This window comes from Lepidochelys kempii, chromosome 2, assembly GCF_965140285.1.
Source record: "Lepidochelys kempii isolate rLepKem1 chromosome 2, rLepKem1.hap1, whole genome shotgun sequence".
NCBI classification, from domain to species: domain Eukaryota; kingdom Metazoa; phylum Chordata; order Testudines; family Cheloniidae; genus Lepidochelys; species Lepidochelys kempii.
This window is the reverse complement of record NC_136381.1, coordinates 195,629,407-195,651,817: the sequence shown is the minus strand read 5'-3', so window position 1 is coordinate 195,651,817 and position 22,411 is coordinate 195,629,407. Positions and strand designations below refer to the sequence as shown.

Below are 22,411 nucleotides of genomic sequence, written 5' to 3'. Positions count from 1 at the left end.
ATCTTTGGGTCTGCACTCCAAGGGAGGTGGACACCTGAGTGCTGTGACAAGACCTTTAAGATGAGCCTTCCCAGAACTGATCTCCTTGTCTGTTTTGTTCTGCAGGCTTAATAGCCTGACTCAGCAAGACAGGTAAAAAGGGTGCCCAAATTAGCATAACAGGTGGGCTCAGTAGTATCTCAGCACATCAGGTGGCCTCCTAATGTTGTAAGTCTGGAACTTCTGGGAGATTTCAACAGACCCCCTGCCAGCCACCCCAAATCCTGAGAGCACCCTGTGCGCTGACAGCAAGTAGGTTAAATCTTCTGACCTACTGTATGATTTATCACAGGTGTTTTCATTAGTATTTAACTCAGAAATGAAGGGTGTGCCTACACTGACACTCAGGAAAGTTAATCCAAATTAACTCAGAGGTGTGAATTTAAAGCAGTTAGTTAAACTGTATTAAACCCCTGTGCATTAAACCCCTGCAAATTAAAATGGCCTTAATTCGGTATAGCTTAATTCACTTCAAGGCCATTTTAATTCTGAATGAGTCTCTCTCCACACAGGGGTTTAATGCAGTTTAACTAAGCCACTTCACCGTCATACCTTTAATTAATTCAGATTAATTTTCCTGAGCATCCCCATATAGACAAACCTGAAGTTTCATTGAACACTCCCCTTCCACTATGAAAAATAATTTATAACAAAAGGAAAAAATGAAGAAATAAAGTCACTGAAGATCCATTGGTTCTAGTAACTCACACCCTCCCGCCCTACTTCACCCCATTACCGAGCTATTGGAAACCTGACTCCCATTACCTTATATGTTGCAATGTAAAAAGCAATGTGTCTGATGTAGTATCTAGGGTGACCACATGTCCCGATTTTATGGGGACAGTCCCGATTTTTGGAGCTTTTTCTTCCATGGGCACCTATTACCCCCAGCCCCTGTCTCGAATTTTCACACTTACTATCTGGTCAACCTAATAGTATCACATTGCATGAAACAGAAAAAAAAAACGTGAAACAGAAGTATTATTGTAGGATTTAGACTCCAAGAGTCTTAAAAGCATTAACATTTGTTTCAAGACTGTTCCGTTTTGCAATAACTAAACAACTGAAAAGTAATAACATTAAGAAAGAGGTTATTGTACCACTTTTCTATTATTTGATTTTGTTCTTTATTTCACTGATACTTTGCTACTCCTATTGTAGCTGTGAAGTCACTAGTTAATAATTTCTTTGGACAATCACTTACCAAAGTCCATCACTACCTGCATCTACCTTGTTAGTACATTTCTTAATATCTCAGCAATACTTACCTAATGCAGTGATGACAAAAAACAATTATTTGTTATTAGTTCTCCTTATCCCTCTACTTGGCGGTTAACTAGGACCAAAATTTTAAATTTATCTGGGACAAAACACTAGAAAATACATGTAGACAACATTTATTTGTAGTACTGTAGTACCCAGGAGCTCTAGTTGTGATCCAGGACCCCATTATGCTAAGCGCTGTACAAACAGAATAATCCTGAGTAGCAAGAGGATTCACCAAGATGCTGCAATACATATTTTTTGTTTAAATAATTCATAGAATCATAGACATTTAGGACTGGAAGGGATCTCGATAGATCATCTAGTCCAGCCCCCTGCACTAAGGCAGGACTAAGTATTGATTAGACGATCCCTGGCTAACCTGTCCTTTGTCTAACCTGTCCTTAAAAACTTTCAGTTACGCAGATTCCACATTAATGATGATAATGATCCAAGTGGTACTTGTCAATCCAGAGCATACATAAATGACTTATAATTTGATAATGTTTTCTATATTTATTAATCATTTTGATCAATGGATTTATCACTGAACAGGCAAATATGTTGGTTCTATTGCAAATCAACAATACAATGTGATGGTGGCCTCATCTGTATGACTTGCCAGAAAGACTGAAAAGGTACTATAGCCGAGTAAGACTTATTTAAAATGTATTTCTTCATCTAACAGAACCCAGGTAAAAGCAGATGAAAAGGCTTAACTGAAAATATATAATTATTCTATATTCTTCTGAAAATAGTTTACAGTAGTTTCCGATACTGAATTAGATACTAACTCTAAAGACGATTATTTGTTTAGCTGATACAATTGTTACTGTAAGGTACTTAAGTAAAGCTGTCATTATATTTTAGCAAGTACAATGTGACAATTTCTAAACTGTAGATTTTAATAAGTCTTATAAAAATAAAGGTACATATATTATACAAGATATATGTATACTAAAACTAAATAAAAACTGGACAATATTCTCAAACACAAGTTCCATTATTTTAAATCTAAAATTAATGAAAGCAACAAATAGCAAGATTAAGATGCAGGGTTGTTGGTTTTTTTAACCTTACTGGAGTTAAAAAAAAAAAAAAATACCTTCATCTATGATTTTCTGTGGGATGTTGACACTAACACCCTCCCAAAAATAAAGCAAAGCATATTTCTTACCTTCACCTACCATAGAAACACCTATTGACATTCCCATGAACTTGCTTTTGGTCCATACATGGGTGTTCACACACATTCTCTTCTCCTTGCATTCACAGTAAAAGCATGATACTGGTGGGTGATGGGATACTTGTTCAGCTACAAACCTCAGCTTGTAGCACTCTGATTGGTCCTGGCCAAATTCCTTGGTTTGGTCCTTAGAAACTACAGAGGCACTGTTAGTTCTGAATGATTTCACTTTGTCTTTAGGCACATCCCATGAGCAATGAAATGATTCACCAATTATTGGATTATAGGGTTTCTTGGCAACTGCTCCCTTTCGGCCTTCATGAAAGGCTGTTAGATAATACTCCACAAAGCAAATAATTCTTTCCTCAGGAGTGGCTCCAGCTGCAATTGACAAAAACAGGTCTGGATGCGCCATGAAATTTGCATACATCTCCAGCAGAGATCTTTTCTCCAAAATAAATGTTGGAAGCACCACCTGTATTCAAAGCAGACAAAGGCAGGTATGATTCCCCATGATTATACTACAGTGATAGTAAACAGTTATGACAACTGCAATTTTAGCTGAGCCAAGCTTCATGATAGCTGTTTCCCCCCCCCCCCCCCCCCGAGCCAGAGAGCAATTTCTCTTGGAATACAGTATAAATAATGAATCAAGGAAAAATTAGCAGTCTTGATAACTGTACAAGCTGCTTCCTATGTCATTACAGTTCTCAATGGCAGATCCAGTGACATGGATCCACTATTTCCCCTTTCTCTCTGGTCAGCTAATAAACAACCCACTGTTCTTAGAAGCCTTCATTGTTTGAGAATGTGAAAACAGTCTGGTACAAGTTAATTTAATTCTAACACCACACAAACTTGAGCTGAATTATTATTAAACCTCAAAAAAAAAAAAAAAAAAAAAAAAAACACCTTCGCAGACTCGCAGCCTACTGAACATTTCAGAGGATGCTTATATAAATAAATGTGCCCCCGTTTCCAAATGGTTAGTGAGAGCACAAAATCATCTAATTAACATTGGCTGAAAGAGTAATTTTGTTTTGTCAATAATAGTTTTACTGAAAACTATTCCGATGCACTGAAGGGCAGCAGAGGTCTGTGGAACACAGAATAATGTCTTCCTCCTCTACACAGGACCACAGGAGCGAAACTAGTGAGGAGTTACAGCTCACAGGGGAGACATACAATGTATTATCTACATGACTTAAAGGGAACTGGAAGTGCCAGATCTGTCCTTGTCACTTAGAGAGACACTTTTCCACTATCTACCATCACTGACAGGGAATATGTTTGGAGCCACAGGCAAATCAGGAGCCAGGCTGCGGTAGAATGAGTATTGATGATCCCTGGGAATACTCCCAAGTAAATACACTTGTGGCCTCCTTTCTACACTCATTCTGGCAAATGAATTTCAACTTTCCTCTCCTTTGCGTTTCCTCCTTTCTCCATCATACCCCTTTTCAGTTCATCCTTCTGCCCTGCTCCAAGAATCAGGCAAGTTCAGAGTGATACCATCCCCATCTTGAATGTAAGGAACCTTGCCACTCCCCTCACTGTTATAAAATCAGACTAATGCACAGTTTAAGCCTTTTTAGTGAGTAAAGATAATGGAAGCTATCACGTATTTATTTCCATTCAAATTATAAAATTACAATTAACCCACAAATATTTCTTTGAATGGATTCTCTCAATGACCCAAACCCATTCTGCCATATGCTACTCTACCATTGATCAGTGTTTCATAAGTGAATCAGAACAGCTGCTCTTCAGGCAGACAGGGACTGGTATTGTTGCAAAGTTACTGTTCATATCCAAGAAGAAGGGAGACAGCTACGCTGATTTAAAGGTTTCAGAGTAACAGCCGTGTTAGTCTGTATTCGCAAAAAGAAAAGGAGTACTTGTGGCACCTTAGAGACTAACTAATTTATTTGAGCATGAGCTTTCGTGAGCTACAGCTCACTTCATCAGATGCATGCCGTGGAAACTGCAGCAGACTTTATTTATACACAGAGAATATGAAAAAATACCTCCTCCCACCCCACTGTCCTGCTGGTAATAGCTTATCTAAAGTGATCATCAGGTGGGCCATTTCCAGCACAAATCCAGGTTTTCTCACCCTCCACCCCCCCACACACAAATTCACTCTCCTGCTGGTGATAGCCCATCCAAAGTGACAACTCTTTACACAATGTGCATGATAATAAAGTTGGGCCATTTCCTGCACAAATCCAGGTTCTCTCACCCCCTCACCCCCCTCCCAAAAACCACACACACAAACTCACTATCCTGCTGGTAATAGCTCATCCAAAGTGACCATTCTCCCTACAATGTGCATAATTAAGGTGGGCCATTTCCAGCACAAATCCAGGTTTTCTCACATCCCTCCCACCCCCATACACACACAAACTCACTCTCCTGCTGGTAATTACCAGCTATTACCAGCAGGAGAGTGAGTTTGTGTGTGTATGGGGGTGGGAGGGATGTGAGAAAACCTGGATTTGTGCTGGAAATGGCCCACCTTAATTATGCACATTGTAGGGAGAATGGTCACTTTGGATGAGCTATTACCAGCAGGATAGTGAGTTTGTGTGTGTGGTTTTTGGGAGGGGGGTGAGGGGGTGAGAGAACCTGGATTTGTGCAGGAAATGGCCCAACTTTATTATCATGCACATTGTGTAAAGAGTTGTCACTTTGGATGGGCTATCACCAGCAGGAGAGTGAATTTGTGTGGGGGGGGTGGAGGGTGAGAAAACCTGGATTTGTGCTGGAAATGGCCCACCTGATGATCACTTTAGATAAGCTATTACCAGCAGGACAGTGGGGTGGGAGGAGGTATTTTTTCATATTCTCTGTGTATAAATAAAGTCTGCTGCAGTTTCCACGGCATGCATCTGATGAAGTGAGCTGTAGCTCACAAAAGCTCATGCTCAAATAAATTGGTTAGTCTCTAAGGTGCCACAAGTACTCCTTTTCTTTTTACTGATTTAAAGGGCTCTGCTAATGTATTAATATTGTGGGCTGTACTGTATCTTTTATGGATCCCCTCATCATTTTTGGCTGTTTTAAATATATCATGCAGAACTGATGGTACATTTGTCTTCTGGGTCTGTACACTCTTGGGGACTCTCTATCAGCAATGCATCTCCTACTGGACTTAAGCCCCAATCCTGCAATCTGTTGCATGTGTTTGGATCTCTGCATGCAGCCCTGCTGAAGCTGCATAACCCACACCTTACATTGTATTGGCTTACTTATACAAAACAATTCAATAACTAAAACAAATAGCGGTGGATATTTTGTTGCTTTTTAAGTTTGATTCCAGCTTTGAAGAGTAGTGGGAGAAGATCATCACAAATCATATCAAAACTGGTTTCACAGATGAAAAATAATTAACATTTTAAAACATTCACTTTCAGCCCAAATATTTATTGTCTGGTATAATTCAAATAGCAATTCATCACAGTTGCTACCTGCTTCAGTGACTTAGATTTACTATATTAAAAAAAATCTTTAGCTGTACATCTCAAAAAGTGTGTGCATCAAAAGGAGGTTGATAGCCTTTAAAAAAAAATGGGTTTCATGTTCTATCATCCACAGAAAGTTAGCGATAGTTCAACAATGTATTCATTATGTCGACTTCAAGGAGGAGAGGAGGACTGCAAAGCCATCCTTTTGGTAAACCAATTCTTCCCTTTTGCCCAAGTGGCCGCATCTGACAAGAACAACATTTATTTGCACAAATCAGGGGTTGGAGAGTAGGGGGGAAATGAAGGAACACATTTAAGATGTTGCTGATTTTGTGATTACATTTTAAAGCTGAAAAGATTTCATCCCCCGAGCTTGCTTGTCAACATCTTGGGGTTCATTTCCATGTTCTCTACTGCTGGATTTATCCTCTGGAGCCAGCTGCCAGCATAACTGCTTAAATAGGCATTAAAAATACTCAATGCTTTCACTATAATTTCAACTGCTGATTAAAAAATTTGAGAGATAGAATTCTAACAAACTTATAACTTAAAAAACACCCAGCAGTTTACAAGAAAAGATTTCAATTCCCATATAACAAAAAAGGCTCCACAGCTAACAACAAAATAACTAAATAGTTTCAAAAATGAAATCTCTGCAGTGGAAAATGATTCAAGTTTTTGAGCTTTCACCGAGTGATTTCATTGGGTTTTAAATCTATGTAACTTTCAAGAGTTCTAAAAAATATCTGTACAATGTTCTCTTGAACATTGAAACTATATACTGTATACTTTTGTATTTAACACCACCATGCACGAATATAAACAGTCCAAAAGATTCTGATCAATTTTTGGAGTTGACCCTCATTCTCAGAAATTAGCCAGTTTATACAGTTTTTCCACAGAAACATATAGGAGTTGTGAAAAAACTACTGTATTTCCCTGCCAGTGCAGGAACATTCTCCATATATACTAGTTATCCATGCGCTAACTAAAGCGACAGTTTTCTCCCCTTTCCTGGGAGACAATTCCACAGCTTAACACAATGCACGGCCCAGAAATTTGTACAGAATTAGGAATGAGAAGATTTACACTTGTAACTGGAGCCATCCATTGCACTCCAGACATTTTTGTATTTGCATAAAAGGGTAAGGCTGTCTCTTCTTTTTTCACTTTGGGGGACCCTGACAAATAAAAAATTGCAAATAAATTTAAATAGAATGAGTACCTTTGTGGATTGCATGCTCAGGTAGCATAAATCGTCTGCACTAAATAATCCACTAGTCAAAGCCCTAGAGGAATGGCAGTTCTTGCTACCCCTTGGGGTTTCACAATTAGAAGAAAGCAGTCTAATAGGTGTTCTGCTTTCCTCCTTGAGGATGGGGGAGAGTGGACGGACTCAGAATAGGATTATAATTTGCCTCTACAGGATTTTATGAAACCATCTACACTTAATGCCATTTCAGGGTAGCCGTGACCATAATCCTTTAAAAGATTTGTTTCAAACCGCCACTAGATCCAAGTGCCAGTTGGAGAAAGTAAGTGTGCGACTTCTTAGGACCAGAAGTATTTATTTCCTTTGTCATTGTTTGCTGTGGGGGCAGAGTATACTTATTTAAATATATTGAGACCAACATGGCTATAACACTGAAAACATTAATTTAAATAATCAATTCTAATCTTATTTTGCATTTGTACTTTTTAGTTATTTTCCTAAATAAAGGTTGATTTTCATTGGTTGTTAACAATAAAAACATTGATTTACAACTAAAAAATAGCATTTACTGTAAATTTGGTGCTTTTTTTCCCCTAAGTAGAAGAATACTACACATATTTATTTAAGCAATTACATAGCTTAACTTCAATTATTTAGATTCTTTCTTTAGACACTTATTATGTTAGAATGGTAATCAATGCATCTCTTATTTATTTGTGCCATGCTCTATTTAAATAGAAATTCAAATTCAGTTACAAATGGAGAAAAGACAGCTTTTTATTAGTTAAATAAAACTACCTTAAATATGCTGGATACATAAAGAAAAAGGTTTAACAAAAGATTTACAAAACATTTTTGCATTTAAAACTGATTTATTAAACAAAGGCAGTATTATCTGCCATTAATGAATTGAACCGATTATTTCTGGTTAGGATCTCCTTCAAGATTTTGGAACTAGTAGATCCCATCCTCTCACACTTGGTTTTCATTCACAGACTGGAAGATGAAAATAAACATTCCTGCTTTTTCTACTGCCGATTGGTTTCTTAACTTATGATGAACTAGTCTGAGTTGAAGTCGTTGAACAAACTGAAATGAATGAGCGCACCGCACCTTAAGCCTGGGGGGCATTGTCCAGCTTGCCAGGAGAAGGAGAATAGTGCTTTACGGATGTGGGGGTAAGAGAGGGGCTCAGAAACCACTGGAAAAGGGAGCGGGTAAGCATGGCAACGCTGACTCATCCCCAGAGACAGGAAGGGCTGGGGAGTTGAAAAGGAGCAAGCCTGGCAGGAGAAGCCCCTTTTCCCCAGACCAGGTGGAGCAGTCCCCATCCCCACTTCCTCTGGAAGTGGCAAAATACCAGGTTTGGTCAGCTCCTGCAGTGGGCATCGTGCTACCCGCTCCGTCCTCAGGGGGCTGGAAAGGAATTTTTCCCTCACCACTAGATTGGCCTAGGTGAAGTGTGTGTGTGTGTGTGGGGGGGGGGGGGGTGTTCACCTTCCCCACAGCTGGTTCAGGGAGGACTTTGCTATAGTGAGTAGGGAAGGGAGTTAGGCTATGTGTTCACAACTCATTCAGTAAGTGTAGGGCAGCAGTCCAGTGCAGGAACTCCCCAGAGAAGGGATACAGTGACCAGATAAATGGAAGGACTTAAAAAGGAGATGTTAGTGAAGGACTTAAAAAGGAGATGTTTGTTAAAGGAGCAGAACAGGGGCGGGTGAGAGGGTGTTCAGGACTCCTGTAACTGGCATGGCAGGAGCCAACCCCCCCCCCTTCCTTTATAGCCCACCTTAACCCCCGTAACCACATGGGTTGGCTGGGGACCAAGATGGAAAAAGGGGAGGCTGGCATAAACCCCAAGGTAGTTATTGAAATGATCATGGGGTTACCTGCACAGTACACTTTTATCTGCTGGGTAGTCCCAGACATCTAATAATAAAGTTGCAGCCTGATTAAAACCATATCAGGTGTCTCCTGTCCTCCTTTCGGTACAGCCGGACAAGAAGGCATCCCCTTGCCTACAGGAAAAGCTATTGCTGTCAAAAGCTGGTTTAACACTTCAGCATACTCTGGTTCCAGCTGCTTAGCCAGTGACATCTCCTAGTTCAGTGGTTTGACTTTCTTTAAAACTTCAAAGCAAACATGTACAGATTAATATTTTTTTCATTTAAATGATTTTTACAGATTATAATACATTTAGGCCTTAACATAAATTGCCATAATTTCACATTTAATTTTAAATAGATTTTTTTAAAAGCCTGTATTTAATTAATATTAAACCATTTGCTTTAAATAAAAATGGGAGTTTTTTTAATTAACATGATTTATACTTATCCACTTTGCTGTGAGGCAAGAGAGTTGGGCTGCCATTCTACTGAAGGGCGAAGGGAGTATCTGACAGAGCCACTCCCTGACAATTCACTGTTTTAAGATGGACAGAAGCATTCTACTATTCAAAGACGTCATTGTGGGAGTAAAAATAGGGTACATTTGCATCCCAGTGTTAAGCTTTCAAGCCAGATGTCATTTGAAAAATAAGCAAAAAGTTTTGTAACGTGGGAAAATAAACTACCATGTCCATTTCTGATGAATGGATTTATTTCTTCTCTTCTGGGTTATGGCATGACTTTGTTGCTGTATATGTCGTCAGCCATTTACTTCTAGGATAGCAAAAAAACTGGGAAGAGAGGAGAGGATACCAGGCACCTCAGGAATAGTATCCCAAGTTGTCCCAATTGATCTGTCTGATGGAATGCGTGTGACCAATAACACAGCTATCCAAATTACAGGACAGAAAAAGTATTAGGCTAATAGTAATTTCATTAAAAGCCAAAGAATGAACAAATTTCAAAAATTATTTGCACAATAAATCTACTTTAAAAAGCTCGTTAAAGTGCAGCCTAAAAACCTTGATCCAGCTAAAGCCTCAGTGCTACGCTGTGATCTACTAATGCAGAGCCATGGACCCACACGCGGCGCCTCTGATTGCGGTGGAAGTCCATGTGAGTGCAGGAGCCTGCTGTAGCAAAACCTGATGAAATCAGTGATGTCAAGTCAAAACAGCAAGTGCAATATAATCCTTCAATATGAAATGTGGCCGCACATCTCCTTCCAGCAGCGAGCACCTCTGCAACATTAAAGTGCTGCTATTCTCTCCTTAGGAAACTTGAGTCAGTTTGTATGTAGCCAATGCTAATATGCCAACATAAGAAACCAGTCCTTAGGAAAGGGAAAAGATGCTGTTTTCTTTTATATGGCTCATGAATTTTATGATAAAGTCTTTCAGGAGCAATTGCCACTAAGTGCTCAGAAGAGCACTCTTTGGCCACGTATGTATCGTACAACAATTTCTACTTTATGAAAGCAACTGAAGAAAAAGCCCTGGTGGAGTAGGCACTGAGAAATTCAAAAACACTTAAAACTAAACTGAAGTAATTTCAAACATCTTTTGATTTTAACATCCTCTCTGTCACAGCTAGCTCCTGCAGACCCAAAAGCTGACCAGTATCAAAGTTATCTGGGATCTGACTTTTAGAGGAACGGTTAAAAATGAAGTAAGTACGGTCACCAAATAAACTAGGCTTTGTTTCTATACAGGCTAAAGGTTGCCTCCCTGTATTAGTCAGCAATCTAGACAATTTTTAAAAATAAATAAAACCAACCAACCAGTCAGTACTTTTTTAAAAATTCCCAAATGGTTAGAAAAGGTTTTTAGGCCATGGTAATACAGTGGTCTTACTGATACTCTTACTATTCGCATTCATGCATCATTCACACTAAAAATGAACTTGACGTGGCTAAACAAGTTTCTTATTCTTCATTCAGCATAAACATCTATATACACACACAATTTACCAATATTAGGGTCGGATGCCATTCATCCATGTGCTCCAAAGTTCACATAGTCCTCTGTAATGCTCTGTCAATGTGATCGGAGATCAAGGTCAGAGTATAGATTCTTATGATCTTTATTTATTTATTTTTGCACACTTAGGAATATTTACATTGCTACAAAAAACAAACAACCCACACTCACAGCCTAACAAATTATCATCCTTTGGGGGGAAAAACGTTTTTTGATTCTCACATTGGATGAGAAGTGATTGATCAGAAAACAAGATAGTAATGTTTCACTTGCTATAGACTCAATTTAATGTTCCTCTCATTCATACTATTTTGTATTTGGGGGTTGTGTGTGGCAGCACACAGACAGCGAAGGGACTGGAAATTTAAAAAGAAATCCCCCATCGCCATCTCGAAGAAGCTCAAAGATAGTTTGATATATTAGACTGAAATAGTTTTACTGCCCCTCAGGTGTTTTTGTGGGGTGATAAAAGTCACATAGGTTACCAAAACTAGAAAATGGTTTGCGAAATAGAAGGTGTTAATGGTGAAGGTCTATGAAGCTTCTAGATCTAGTGTAACATTCTGAATTCAGGATAGAAACGTTACAGTATTTCTACCAGACCACTAAAGTTGAAGAGCCCTAAGAGGCTGAAGAATGCAAAAACTAACAAACAAAAATACAAATAGTATGCAGGCCTGGGTGTTTCTCTCACCTCTAAGAAATGAGAATAGAAGTAATACAGAAATGAAGTGGTGAAACTTTGGTTGCACTCACAAACAAACATTACCGGCAGTATGGGTATCTGATATTATTTTTGCAATGGATTAAATGACTGTTTAACCGTGAAGTTGTCATTTTCATATTATTTTGTCTTATTATTTCAACCATTTTAGGAGAAGAAGGTATATATGCAAGTATATGAGGAGAAGACGGACCACACTGGGCAAATCCTTTATTTCAGAGAAAAATAATATAAAGTAAATTAATAACATTCGGTTTCTAAGAACAAAAGGAAAGCAAAGCAAAGCTTTTTTGTATATCCACATGCCCCTGAGAAGAGCTTTCTTTCATAATTACTCTACCATACAGACACAACTCTCTGATCTTCCCATACTGCTTTTATTTGTGGAGGAAACAAGTCAGAATAAATTAATTTTACTTATTTCACTTCGACGATAACAGCAACAACAACAAAAAAGCTTTCTGTAAGCACACTCCATGCCATTAAGAAAAAAAAAAATCCTCTCAATGCCTATGCATCCACAAGAGATAAAATCACTAGAGAGTGGAATACAAAATTATTAACAGAAGGAAGCTCTCATTTTCAAACTATCTACAAATTTTCCAACTCTGCAGGGGCTTACAGAAAATCTCTCAGGTGACACCTCTACAACAAGATTCCTTTATTTATATATATATATAATGTAAAGTAATATATATATATCATTTATTTGAATGGTTTCAGAACAAAGGAATACACAAATGTAATCTTTTGTAATATGACTAACAAGAAGAGTAGTTTTGTCCTGACCAGCCATAATTTTGTTATACTAAATTGCCTGAAGTTTTCATGTGATCCAAAGGTATCGGATACCAAAGTACTAATTAAACCCATCTTCCTTGTTCCATAAATTGAAAGCCTTTAACTCCCGGTGTTCACATTGTCTTTTTAGAAGCAGGTGAAATGAAACTGACTATGGGCCTAATCCTGCATTTCTTGCACAGCCAATAAACCCACTGCTTTCATGGGTGTTTTGAATGTACAAAGAACGTAAGATTTTGCCCTGAATGAATCGTAAGAAAAGGCGATAAAGACCCTGGCCTTGCAAACATTTATGCATGTGAGAAACTTTACTCACATGAGCAATCATACCAAGTCCAATCAGTCTACTCACACCACAGTCATAGGTGCTGGAACAATTTTTTATAGTGGGTGGACTGACAGCCATTGTAAACCCTGTGTATGATGGAAACCACTTCAAACCAGGGGGTGCTCCCGCACCCCCAGCACCACTAGTTCCAGCATCTATGAACATAGTTAAGGACATGTGTGTAAGTGTTTACAAAATGAGGGCCTTAAAGAGCAAGACAGAAATTTTATCATGGCCTCTATTCTGCTTCTGATGACTATAATGGGACTAAAAGATTTGGTCAAATGAAACTGTGAGCTGCCCTGTGGAAACATTATACCACAATTCCAGATTTGTTTGGATTAAACTGTCACTGTCCCAAATGGAATGTGAGGTCTTGTTTTGAAGCCCACAGTAGAGTCTAATTTTCTAAGACAAATACAAATCTGTAAAGCTCCTCCACCACTGCCTACAAACAAACAAACCAACCAACCTTTTCCTCTCCTTCATGTCTGCAGCTCCTGCGGCTGTCATTTGACACGAAAAGCCTGCTTAAGCAAGCTGATCACCCTCCATACTGCCCCGGGATGGGACCACGCTTTTTAAAAAGAAGCAAATCTATGAAAACTATTGGTTAAGAGTTTGCAGAATAGGTTGGGATCTGAAACAAAATAGTCTGGGAGGAAGAACTGATTTAGTAAGAAAGAATGCGCAACTTAAAAAAAAAAATATAGATGTAATGTGCCTACCCTGGTTAGATCCATGCCAAGTTTGAGCTGTGAGATGAGATGAAGAATTATGCTACGCTGATCTTCCATGACTCCTAAATCCTCCTCTTCATTATCTTCAGTATCTGTCATCTCATCTTCAACCAGGATCAACTCAGGAGCTGAATGCTAAAATGAAAACAATCACCAAGCATCACCAACCGGATAAACAAGTAGCAACATATGTCATGTACTTATGCATGCTTAAAAATGGGGATAGCATAGAGCACCCAGAGGGCCCCCTTACAAAAATCCACTTAAGGCTGTACCACAACTTTGATGTTTCAGTGGCAACAATGGTGATTATTAGCAAGTATTAATTTATAAATTATTATATAATATTTGTACTGCAGTAGTTCCAGTCAGCAACAGGGGCACATTGTGAGAAGTTCTGATACAGGTATACAAAAGCAAAATGCCTTCCCCTCCAGAAGCTTGTTCTTTTCTTTATCTATTAAGTAACAAGCACGGTTGAGAATCAGTATCCTCAAGAGAGTTTCAATTTACTAAACCACTCATGTAAATAAATATCTTAAGAAATCATAATATTAAGGACTACCTTCACATGATTCATCCCCTCATTCATCCCAATTGCTCAACTCTGGAAATCATGGATCAAGTAAATTTTGAATAAAATGCTTTTCAGTGCTAATTTGACCCTTATAGTCAAGAACTTTCTGTAATGGAGGTAAATTGGAGTCTAATCAGACGTATATACATTAATGTGAATTTTTCTGCTCATTGCAGTGCTATGAATTCGTGGCATGGTGTTCAACATTTAGCTTGTTTGTGTTCAAGTCAGAGGAGCAATAGTACATCTGCCCATTTTCCAGATATCAATTAAGGATTAAAAAAACAGAAAAAGTATGCCACTTCCCTCCAAAGTATACAGAGAGTGTGTGTGTGCGTATGGCGGGGGGTGGGGTGGGGGGGAGGAGGAGTATAGTAAATTCTGCAATAAAACATAACACTTTCTTGCCTCTTAAATTGCAATATATTAATTAACTATATCTGGGTGGTAATTATTTAACTCAATTCTTTTAATATGGAATTCACTCCCCTTGGTGGTTCATCAGAGCCAGAGTCTAACAAGCTTCAGGGCCAGGACATGAATTATTTGGGTTTGCTTTTACAAGTTCTTTTTTTGTTTGTTTGTTTACATTGCTGAAAAATTTACAAGACAGTTGTTCACATTTCTTGAGGCAGCACCAATGGTTCTTTACTGCTAACTCTGGTGTGTAGCTGTGTCTTATATAGATTTAATTTTGTAAAGAAAGAATATCACGGCGGCAGCAACAGTTGCTCTATTACACAAATCAATAAATAATTTTAAAGAATTATAAAAGACAGGCTGTGATGATTTTTACAGCAAAGTCTAAACATTCCAAGCAAAAGACAAAAAACTGACATTCTGCTTGTTCTTTTATTGTACACAGAATTGGGGTTTAAAACAATTTGCTCGGAAGAACATCTATAATCATGTTAGAGCCAAAAAATGCTCATGTGACTTACAATATTAACATACACAAAGCAAGACTTATTTACCAATATTCTACAGGCTAGTCACTATTCTGTATAGATGTTTCCATGATTTGGATCAGGTTTTTTTCTTTTTTTTTTATAATCGAATGCATGTTTCAACAGCTGTCCTCCAATATAAACCATTACTAGAAAATCTCTGAACTCAAATTAGTTATGTTAATTTCGTCTGGTGAAACACCACTAGAACACAGAGCAATTAAAAAGGCTCTTTGTAACTACTCCATCTAGAAAACATTATATAATGCCAAACCTGGTGAGCTGTAACCTTAACAACTGTGGAAGCTTTTGAAAGGGCAAAACAACCACTTTTCTCCACTCAGAAAAATGTATAGCAGGATAACCCACCCACCACTAATCAACTAATGCATGATTGACAAGTTCAGTTTCAGTATGTTAGCACATAATCTGACAACACTTACTATACGTGATCTAATTCCATAAGCATATAGTAGATGCAGAATGCTGCAGCCCTATGCTGTTATGTACATAACTGAATTTCATCTGGAGGGACCTTCAGAACTTACAGTAGACGTTTCTACAGCAGGCTTGCCTTTCATCCAGCTTGACCTCATCAAGAGTACTGTGCTACCGTTATCAGTACCGCTGCTCTTGCTGCTAGCTTGGTTAATGGCGCACAAGCTAGAGCTGGAATCAGTAGTACTAAGAACAGGCAACAGAACCTCCCCCTCCCCTTCCCAACCCCCCCCCTTTTTTTTTTTAATTTCAACGGAGTTTAAAAGAGTGTGCTGATGTCAATCTGCTGCCTGCATTTCTAGTCACATGACATTGAGATCTGTGGGCTTAACTGCAAATAACTCCCACTGGAAAGATGTTGCTGCTGTTTCCTGAAGGATATCCCAGGGGGCAGCTTTCTGCTTCTATTTTTTAAAGTTTCCCCAAGCACACATGGGCAGACAACAGCCTCACAGGAGGAATATACTTATCTTTCATTTGACAGACTAGTAGATAACAAGCTCTCAAGTGACACCAAAAAGCTGTAACTAAGCTTTCAGCTAATAGAATACTGACAGCCATGTGACCCTTAACAGTTAATGAAAAATTACTGACACACTGGACAAGAGATTAAATTACTGACAGAATACACTGAGAATTTTATTTTTCTTTTGAAAACGATATATTCCTATAGGTACACACAGTTTTCAGATTTTTATTCTTCATAAATTCAAAAATGTTACTAACCAAATACCAACTGGCTACTGTTTCTGTTCCAATTTAGTGCAATGGTACAACACTGTAATACTATATTTGCCTACTCATTTAGGGTATTTTTTTTAAATGAACAAGAATTCTTTCCTTGCATATCATTAAGCTGAATGAGTAGATTTTTGAACCTGGGATTCTACACTTTTAAGGGCAACTTTGAAGGTACAGTCCATAATTAAGGCTATGTTTTAGTCATGGGTATTTTTAGTAAAAAGTAATGGACAGGTCAGGGACAGTAAACAAAAATTCACGGCCTGTGACTCGTCTATGACTTGTACTATATATACTCCTGACTAAATCGGGAGGGGAGGGAGAAGAGCCTGGGGGTTCTGTGGGTGCTGGGCGGGGGGGGGAGGCCTGGGACCACCATGGGTGTTGGAGGGGGGGCAGTGGCGGCACGTGGCCCAGGACCCCCGCTGGTGAGGGGAGAAGAGGTTGGCGGGGCCAGCAGGCTCCCTGCCTGGCTCTGTGCCTCCCTGGAAGCAACGACATCCTCCTCCCTTAGCTCCTAGACAAAGAGGAGGCCAGGCAGCTCTGCGTGCTGTCTCCACCAAGAGCGCCAGCTAACCGTGCCAATGGGAGATGGGGGGGTGCCATGTCTGCAGGCAGAGGCAGTGTGCAGAGCTGCCTGGCCAAGCCTCCACCTAGGAGCTGAGGGATGTCTCCGCCCACCCACCGAGGTAAGCGCCACCCAGAGCCCTCAACCCTTCCCGCGCCCCAGCCCCCCACCCAAACTCCTGCTGCTGCTGGGGGAGGGGAACACAGTGGCCCGAGACTGCCCCAGCAGCGGCCGGTGCAGCTGGCCCAGGGGCTGCTTGAGCTGCTCGGGCAGCCTCCGGGCCAGGTGCACCGGCCGCTGCAGAAATAACAGAGGATTTCCATAATCAATACAATTGTCAATGTCATGTGAAACTAGTATATTATGCTTAATATTTAAAAAAAACCCTAACATTTCCCTAATTCTTTTTTAGAATATTAACCCCTCAGTGGCGTTAGAACAATTTTTATAGCGGGAGTGCCGAAAGCCACTGAACAAAACTATAAACCCTCTATATGATGGAAACCACTTCACACCAGGGGGTGCTGCAGCATCTCCTCTTCCAGCACCCCTGCCCCTACTCACACCACATATGCAGAGAAAGACTACGGTTTTCAGTAAAAATGAAGAGCCCCTAACTTTGTAAACTGCTCTAAAAAAGTGGGTCAATATTAGCCTTTAATCTAGAGTGAACAGTAATGCAGCCATGGAAATATTTTAGTTTTCTACTCCTTTTCATTCTTTGCCAATGAAGGTTAAAAACCCAGCCAGCCAGCTGCCATTTTCATTACAGAAAGTGAACTGCAGTCCTCTTTGGTGCAATAAGTCATATCCTTTAAATACTGTTTCCTAAGTGTAGGTGAATTGCCTATTAAGTGCCTTGAACATACAAAAGACTTTTTCAATCAATGCACAAACAAAATTTCTCCAAAAAAGTACTTGGTGAAGCTGTCACCGTATAACCAGATTCTAGGGCATGTGCGCATACAGCCACAAAACAAAAGTATGTTGCATCAATAAAATGTTAACTAATATCCAATCAGGTTTTTATTCTTTATCTTCCAACAAACACACACAATGGAGTATAAAACTAAGAATTAACCATTCAGCTGAGCACAGAAGATTATGGCACCTCCTCTAAATAATTACAGTACAGTATGTGAATGATGGGGTCACCAAGCCTGGCATTGGACTTGGTGTGGTCCGGGACCAAGGCCCAAGCCCCACCGACCGGGGCCAGGGGCTTCAGCCCTGAGTGGCAGGGCTCAGGTTACAGGTCCCCCCAACCTGGGGCTGAAGCCCTTGGACTTTAGCTTTGTCCCCCACAACCCAGGGCAGCGGGGCTCAGGAGATCTCAGGCTTCGGTCCCCCTTCATGGGGTCGTGTAGTAATTTTTGTTGTCAGAAAGGGGTCTCAGTGCAATGAAGTTTGACAACCCCTGGTCTAACCTAACTCAAAAAAGGCAAACCAAAGCTTACAATAGTGGGGATGAGATAGTAAACAGAACTTAGCTTCCCAAAAAATTTCTAGAAGATGATACGTGAAAAATACCTGGTTATTTCTAGCAGTCCTAATTGAGGTTTAAAGCTTAAATATTTAATTTCAAAGTAACCAAATACTTTTTAGGCCTCCCTCAATATTAATATCTTTTAGGTTCAATTGTAGGAGACTTATGAAAATGCACTCTTCTGAAGGAGAATCATTTTTAAAACAGTCAGTTTAATTAAAAAGGGGATTGTTTCATTTAGAGAGGTCATCTGTTAAGACAGGGAATTGATGTTTTAACTAATGGACTTTGTCAAGAAACATCAATTCCCTTTCTAAGAGATGAAATCAGTAAGTAAAAATTCCTTCAAATAAGTAGACTGTCTACAAAAAAAAAAATAATAATAATCAGGAAGAGTGCACTTCCATAGGTCCGTAAATAAAATCCATATAGCCAATGACAGATTTTCTATATGAGGAAAAACCTCATTAATCCTCCACTCCATTAAAAAAATCTCTCAACAAATTTGGATTTTTCAAATTCTGATGACAGTCTCATAACTGAATTTTATAGGTGGTTAGTTCTTTTGAAGTAATCAGTTTCAAGACCAAGTTTTCAAATATGGACTCCCAAACTGTATAGGCAAATGTCTTTGGAATAAATTGGGTAATTGTATGATGAACCGTGACAGGGGGCTTCACTTTTTTTTTTGGCAGTACAATATGGTGACAAAATAAGGGCAATGCACATTTAAGGCTATATATGCTGAGGCTTCATATTAAAGTAAGGAGACAACTGTCATTGCTACACCTGAACCACTATCTTCAGTTCTTCTAGGTACTTCTTTACTGGAAAGATATAGACAAACGAGAAAAATTCCAAGGAGGACATAAAATTATTAAGGGGGCTGAAGGACTGACTTATGAGATGAGACAAAAGAGCTAAATATGTACGATTTAGCCGAGTAGTGAGTGAGGAAAGAAAAGAAGAACAAATATTTGAAAAGTATAAATGGTAAGTATGAAGAAAATTTAGTATGGCACAAGGGAATATAAGCAGGAGCAATGGGATGAAACTAACAGAAGCAAAGTTTAGGTTAATGATCATGATTCCTGGACAGTAAAATATATTAGGATTTTAATTAATTTCCCAAGGGATGAGGCTTCCACATTTAAAACTAGATTGGGAAATGCACTAGAATATATACTGTAGTGAACACTCACTCATGGAGAAGGCTGGACTAAATTACTCAAAGTGGGAAATTACATCTTGTTTAATTACAATGTTAAACACAATTTAGCATTCAGTGTAGGCAAGGACTGCCATGTTTAATGATGAATCAACTGGTCATAGCTAGCCTCAATCAGTAAACCTTAAATTCAGTGTAGACAAATAGTCTTTTACATCTCTAATTTTTCATTCTGAATTTCATTCTGTTCAAAATAGAGGTTTGCCAGCAGCATTCATCACTTACATATGTAATAGCGATTAAAACTCACAGGCCAGATTCTTGGCTAGAAGTCCAGAGCTATGCCAGTTTACATTAGCTGAGAAATTAGTCCCATACATCAGTCACCACTGTCAGTGCCAGAATTAGATTCCTTTTCATACAGTAAGTAATATTAACAGCACCTTTAGACACATTGATTAACAATGAACCATTACTGCTCAGTGGGTTTGTCACTAATTGCATATGCATCTCTGTGAGTGACTTGTCAGCTTCTTTTCTTGTCCATATTTATACCTTCCAATCATTTAATCATATTCGTTACCAACTGCAGCATGTGCATGATGAGATAATATCCATCAATACACTGTCCCCTTATTGACAGTGAGTTGAGTGAGCTAACCTATCATTTGAGTCTCAGGTGCAGCTTGTTCAGAAGGATCAATTTAGTAAATGGTCTCATATAGAAACTAGCTTGTCAGTGGGTGCTAAAGGAAAAAAAATCCAGAAAGACTAATCACAAACTAAAATTACCTCTCAAAATAAAAAAAAACTGACTATGAAGACAGTGTCCCACACCTCAAATCCATACTACAGCCACAAGTGACGGTAAGTATTACTAACACCTTCCAGGGAGTACAACTCTCCTATCAGAGTAGGAGTGATTTAAATCACTGATTTTAATCATGATTTAAATCAGTAAACAGAAAACCTTAAACTAAATGATTGATTTAAATCACTTTTTGCATTTGTACTTTTTAGTTATTTTCCTAAAGAAAGGTTGACTCTCATCGGTTGGTAACCATTAAAACATGTTGATTTGCAACCAAATATACTCTTTACACTAAATTTGGTGCTTCTTTTTGTTAACCTGAAGGACAGGTTTATTTAACAAATTAGATAGCTTGATTTACGTTTGTACAGATACCTAAATTTTACTCTTTTTTTAGTATCTTTAAGAAATGCATCAGTCACAATTTTCATTTACTGGATGATGGTTAATTGTGTCAAGCTTCATTTGGAGATAAATGCAAATAAATTAAAAATGAACAAAACCAGACTTTTTTAATTAAATAAAATGACCGTCAGTGTGCTGGATGCATAAGAAAAAAGTTTATCAGAACAGGTTTTATATATATAATTTATATATTTATCTGAACTCTTTATCTGTAGTTAGTAAAATGAACTGATTGTTTCTGGTCACCATGTCCTTCAAGATCTAGAACTAGTAGCTCTCTACGCAAAAGAATAAATGGACACAAATCAGAGATCAAGAATTATAACATTCAAAAACCAGTCGGAGAACACTTCAGCCTTCTTGGTCACTCAATTTCAGACCTAAAAGTGGCAATTCTTCAACAAAAAAATTTCAAAAACAGACTTCAACAAGAAACTGCAGAATTGGAATTAATTTGCAAACTGGACACCATTAAATTAGGCTTGAATAAAGACTGGAAGTGGATGGGTCATTACACAAAGTAAAAACTATTTCCCCATGCTAATTTTTCCCCCTACTGTTACTCACACCTTCTTGTCAACTGTTTGAAATGGGCCATCCTGATTATCACTACAAAAGGGTTTTTTCCCCTCCTGCTGATAATAGCCCGCCTTAATTAATTGGTCTCATTACAGTTGGTATGGCAACACCCATTTTTTCATGTTTTCTGTGTATATATATCTTCCGACTGTATTTTCCACTGCATGTATCCGAAGAAGTGGGTTTTAGCCCACGAAAGCTTACGCCCAAATAAATTTTTCTCTCTCTAAGGTGCCACAAGTACTCCTCGGGGTTTTTTTTGCTGATACAGACTAACACGGCTACGACTCTGAAACCTTACACCTACTTGTTATTTATAGATTGGAAGAGAAAAAACAAGCTTTCCTGCTTTTTCAACTCTCAATTGGTTTCTTAACTTTGAAAGTATCACTGAACTAGTTGTATAAACTGAAATGAAAATATTCTCTGCACCTAGAGAAGAGGCTACTGCTGTCAAATGCAGGTTTAGCACTTCAACAAAGTCTGGTTCCAGGTGCTTAGCCAGTGACTTTCACCAGTTCAGAGGTTTGATTTAGGAACCTAAATCTCACTTTACAGCAGACTTGGTCATGCACTTTCAATGAGACATCAGCTTTCAAGTGCCCAAGTCACTTTTGAAAATGGGACTCTGGAACTTTTACCATCATCGACGAGGCTGCAAGTCTTTCACAGAGGTCATGGAAGTCACGGATTCCATGACTTTCCAGAACCTCCATGACTTCCGCAGCTGCAGCGGGCTGACCCCAGGGTGGCCAGAGCAGCTGGGGCGGCCCTGGGTCCAGCGGCACCGGCAGCTGCTCTGGCCAGGCAACGCAACTGGTCCCAGGCACTGCCCGGGAGCTGCGGTCTGGTAGCCACAGCAGGGCCCTGGGCCACCCCACATCCGCTGTGGTGGCGGCGGGGCCACAGGCCTCCCGGAGCAGCAGCAGTGTGGTCCCGGGCCATTCCCACCCCCCCAAGAGTGGCAGCAGCAGCCAGGTCCTGGGTTACTCCCCACCCCCAGGA

The 22,411-nt window shown here is 39.2% G+C and overlaps 1 protein-coding gene across 2 annotated transcripts in view; it reads right to left on the bottom strand.

The window, feature by feature from the left end:
* OSBPL10 (oxysterol binding protein like 10) overlaps positions 1–22,411 on the bottom strand; it is a 185,308-nt gene that overhangs the window by 24,049 nt on the left and 138,848 nt on the right. For both annotated transcript variants that reach the window (XM_073333363.2, XM_073333364.2), the window contains 2 exons: positions 13,615–13,761; positions 2,480–2,963 (listed from right to left, as the gene is read on the bottom strand). In XM_073333363.2, the coding sequence (XP_073189464.1) occupies positions 2,480–2,963; positions 13,615–13,761 (631 nt within the window). The remainder of the gene's footprint in view (positions 1–2,479; positions 2,964–13,614; positions 13,762–22,411) is intronic.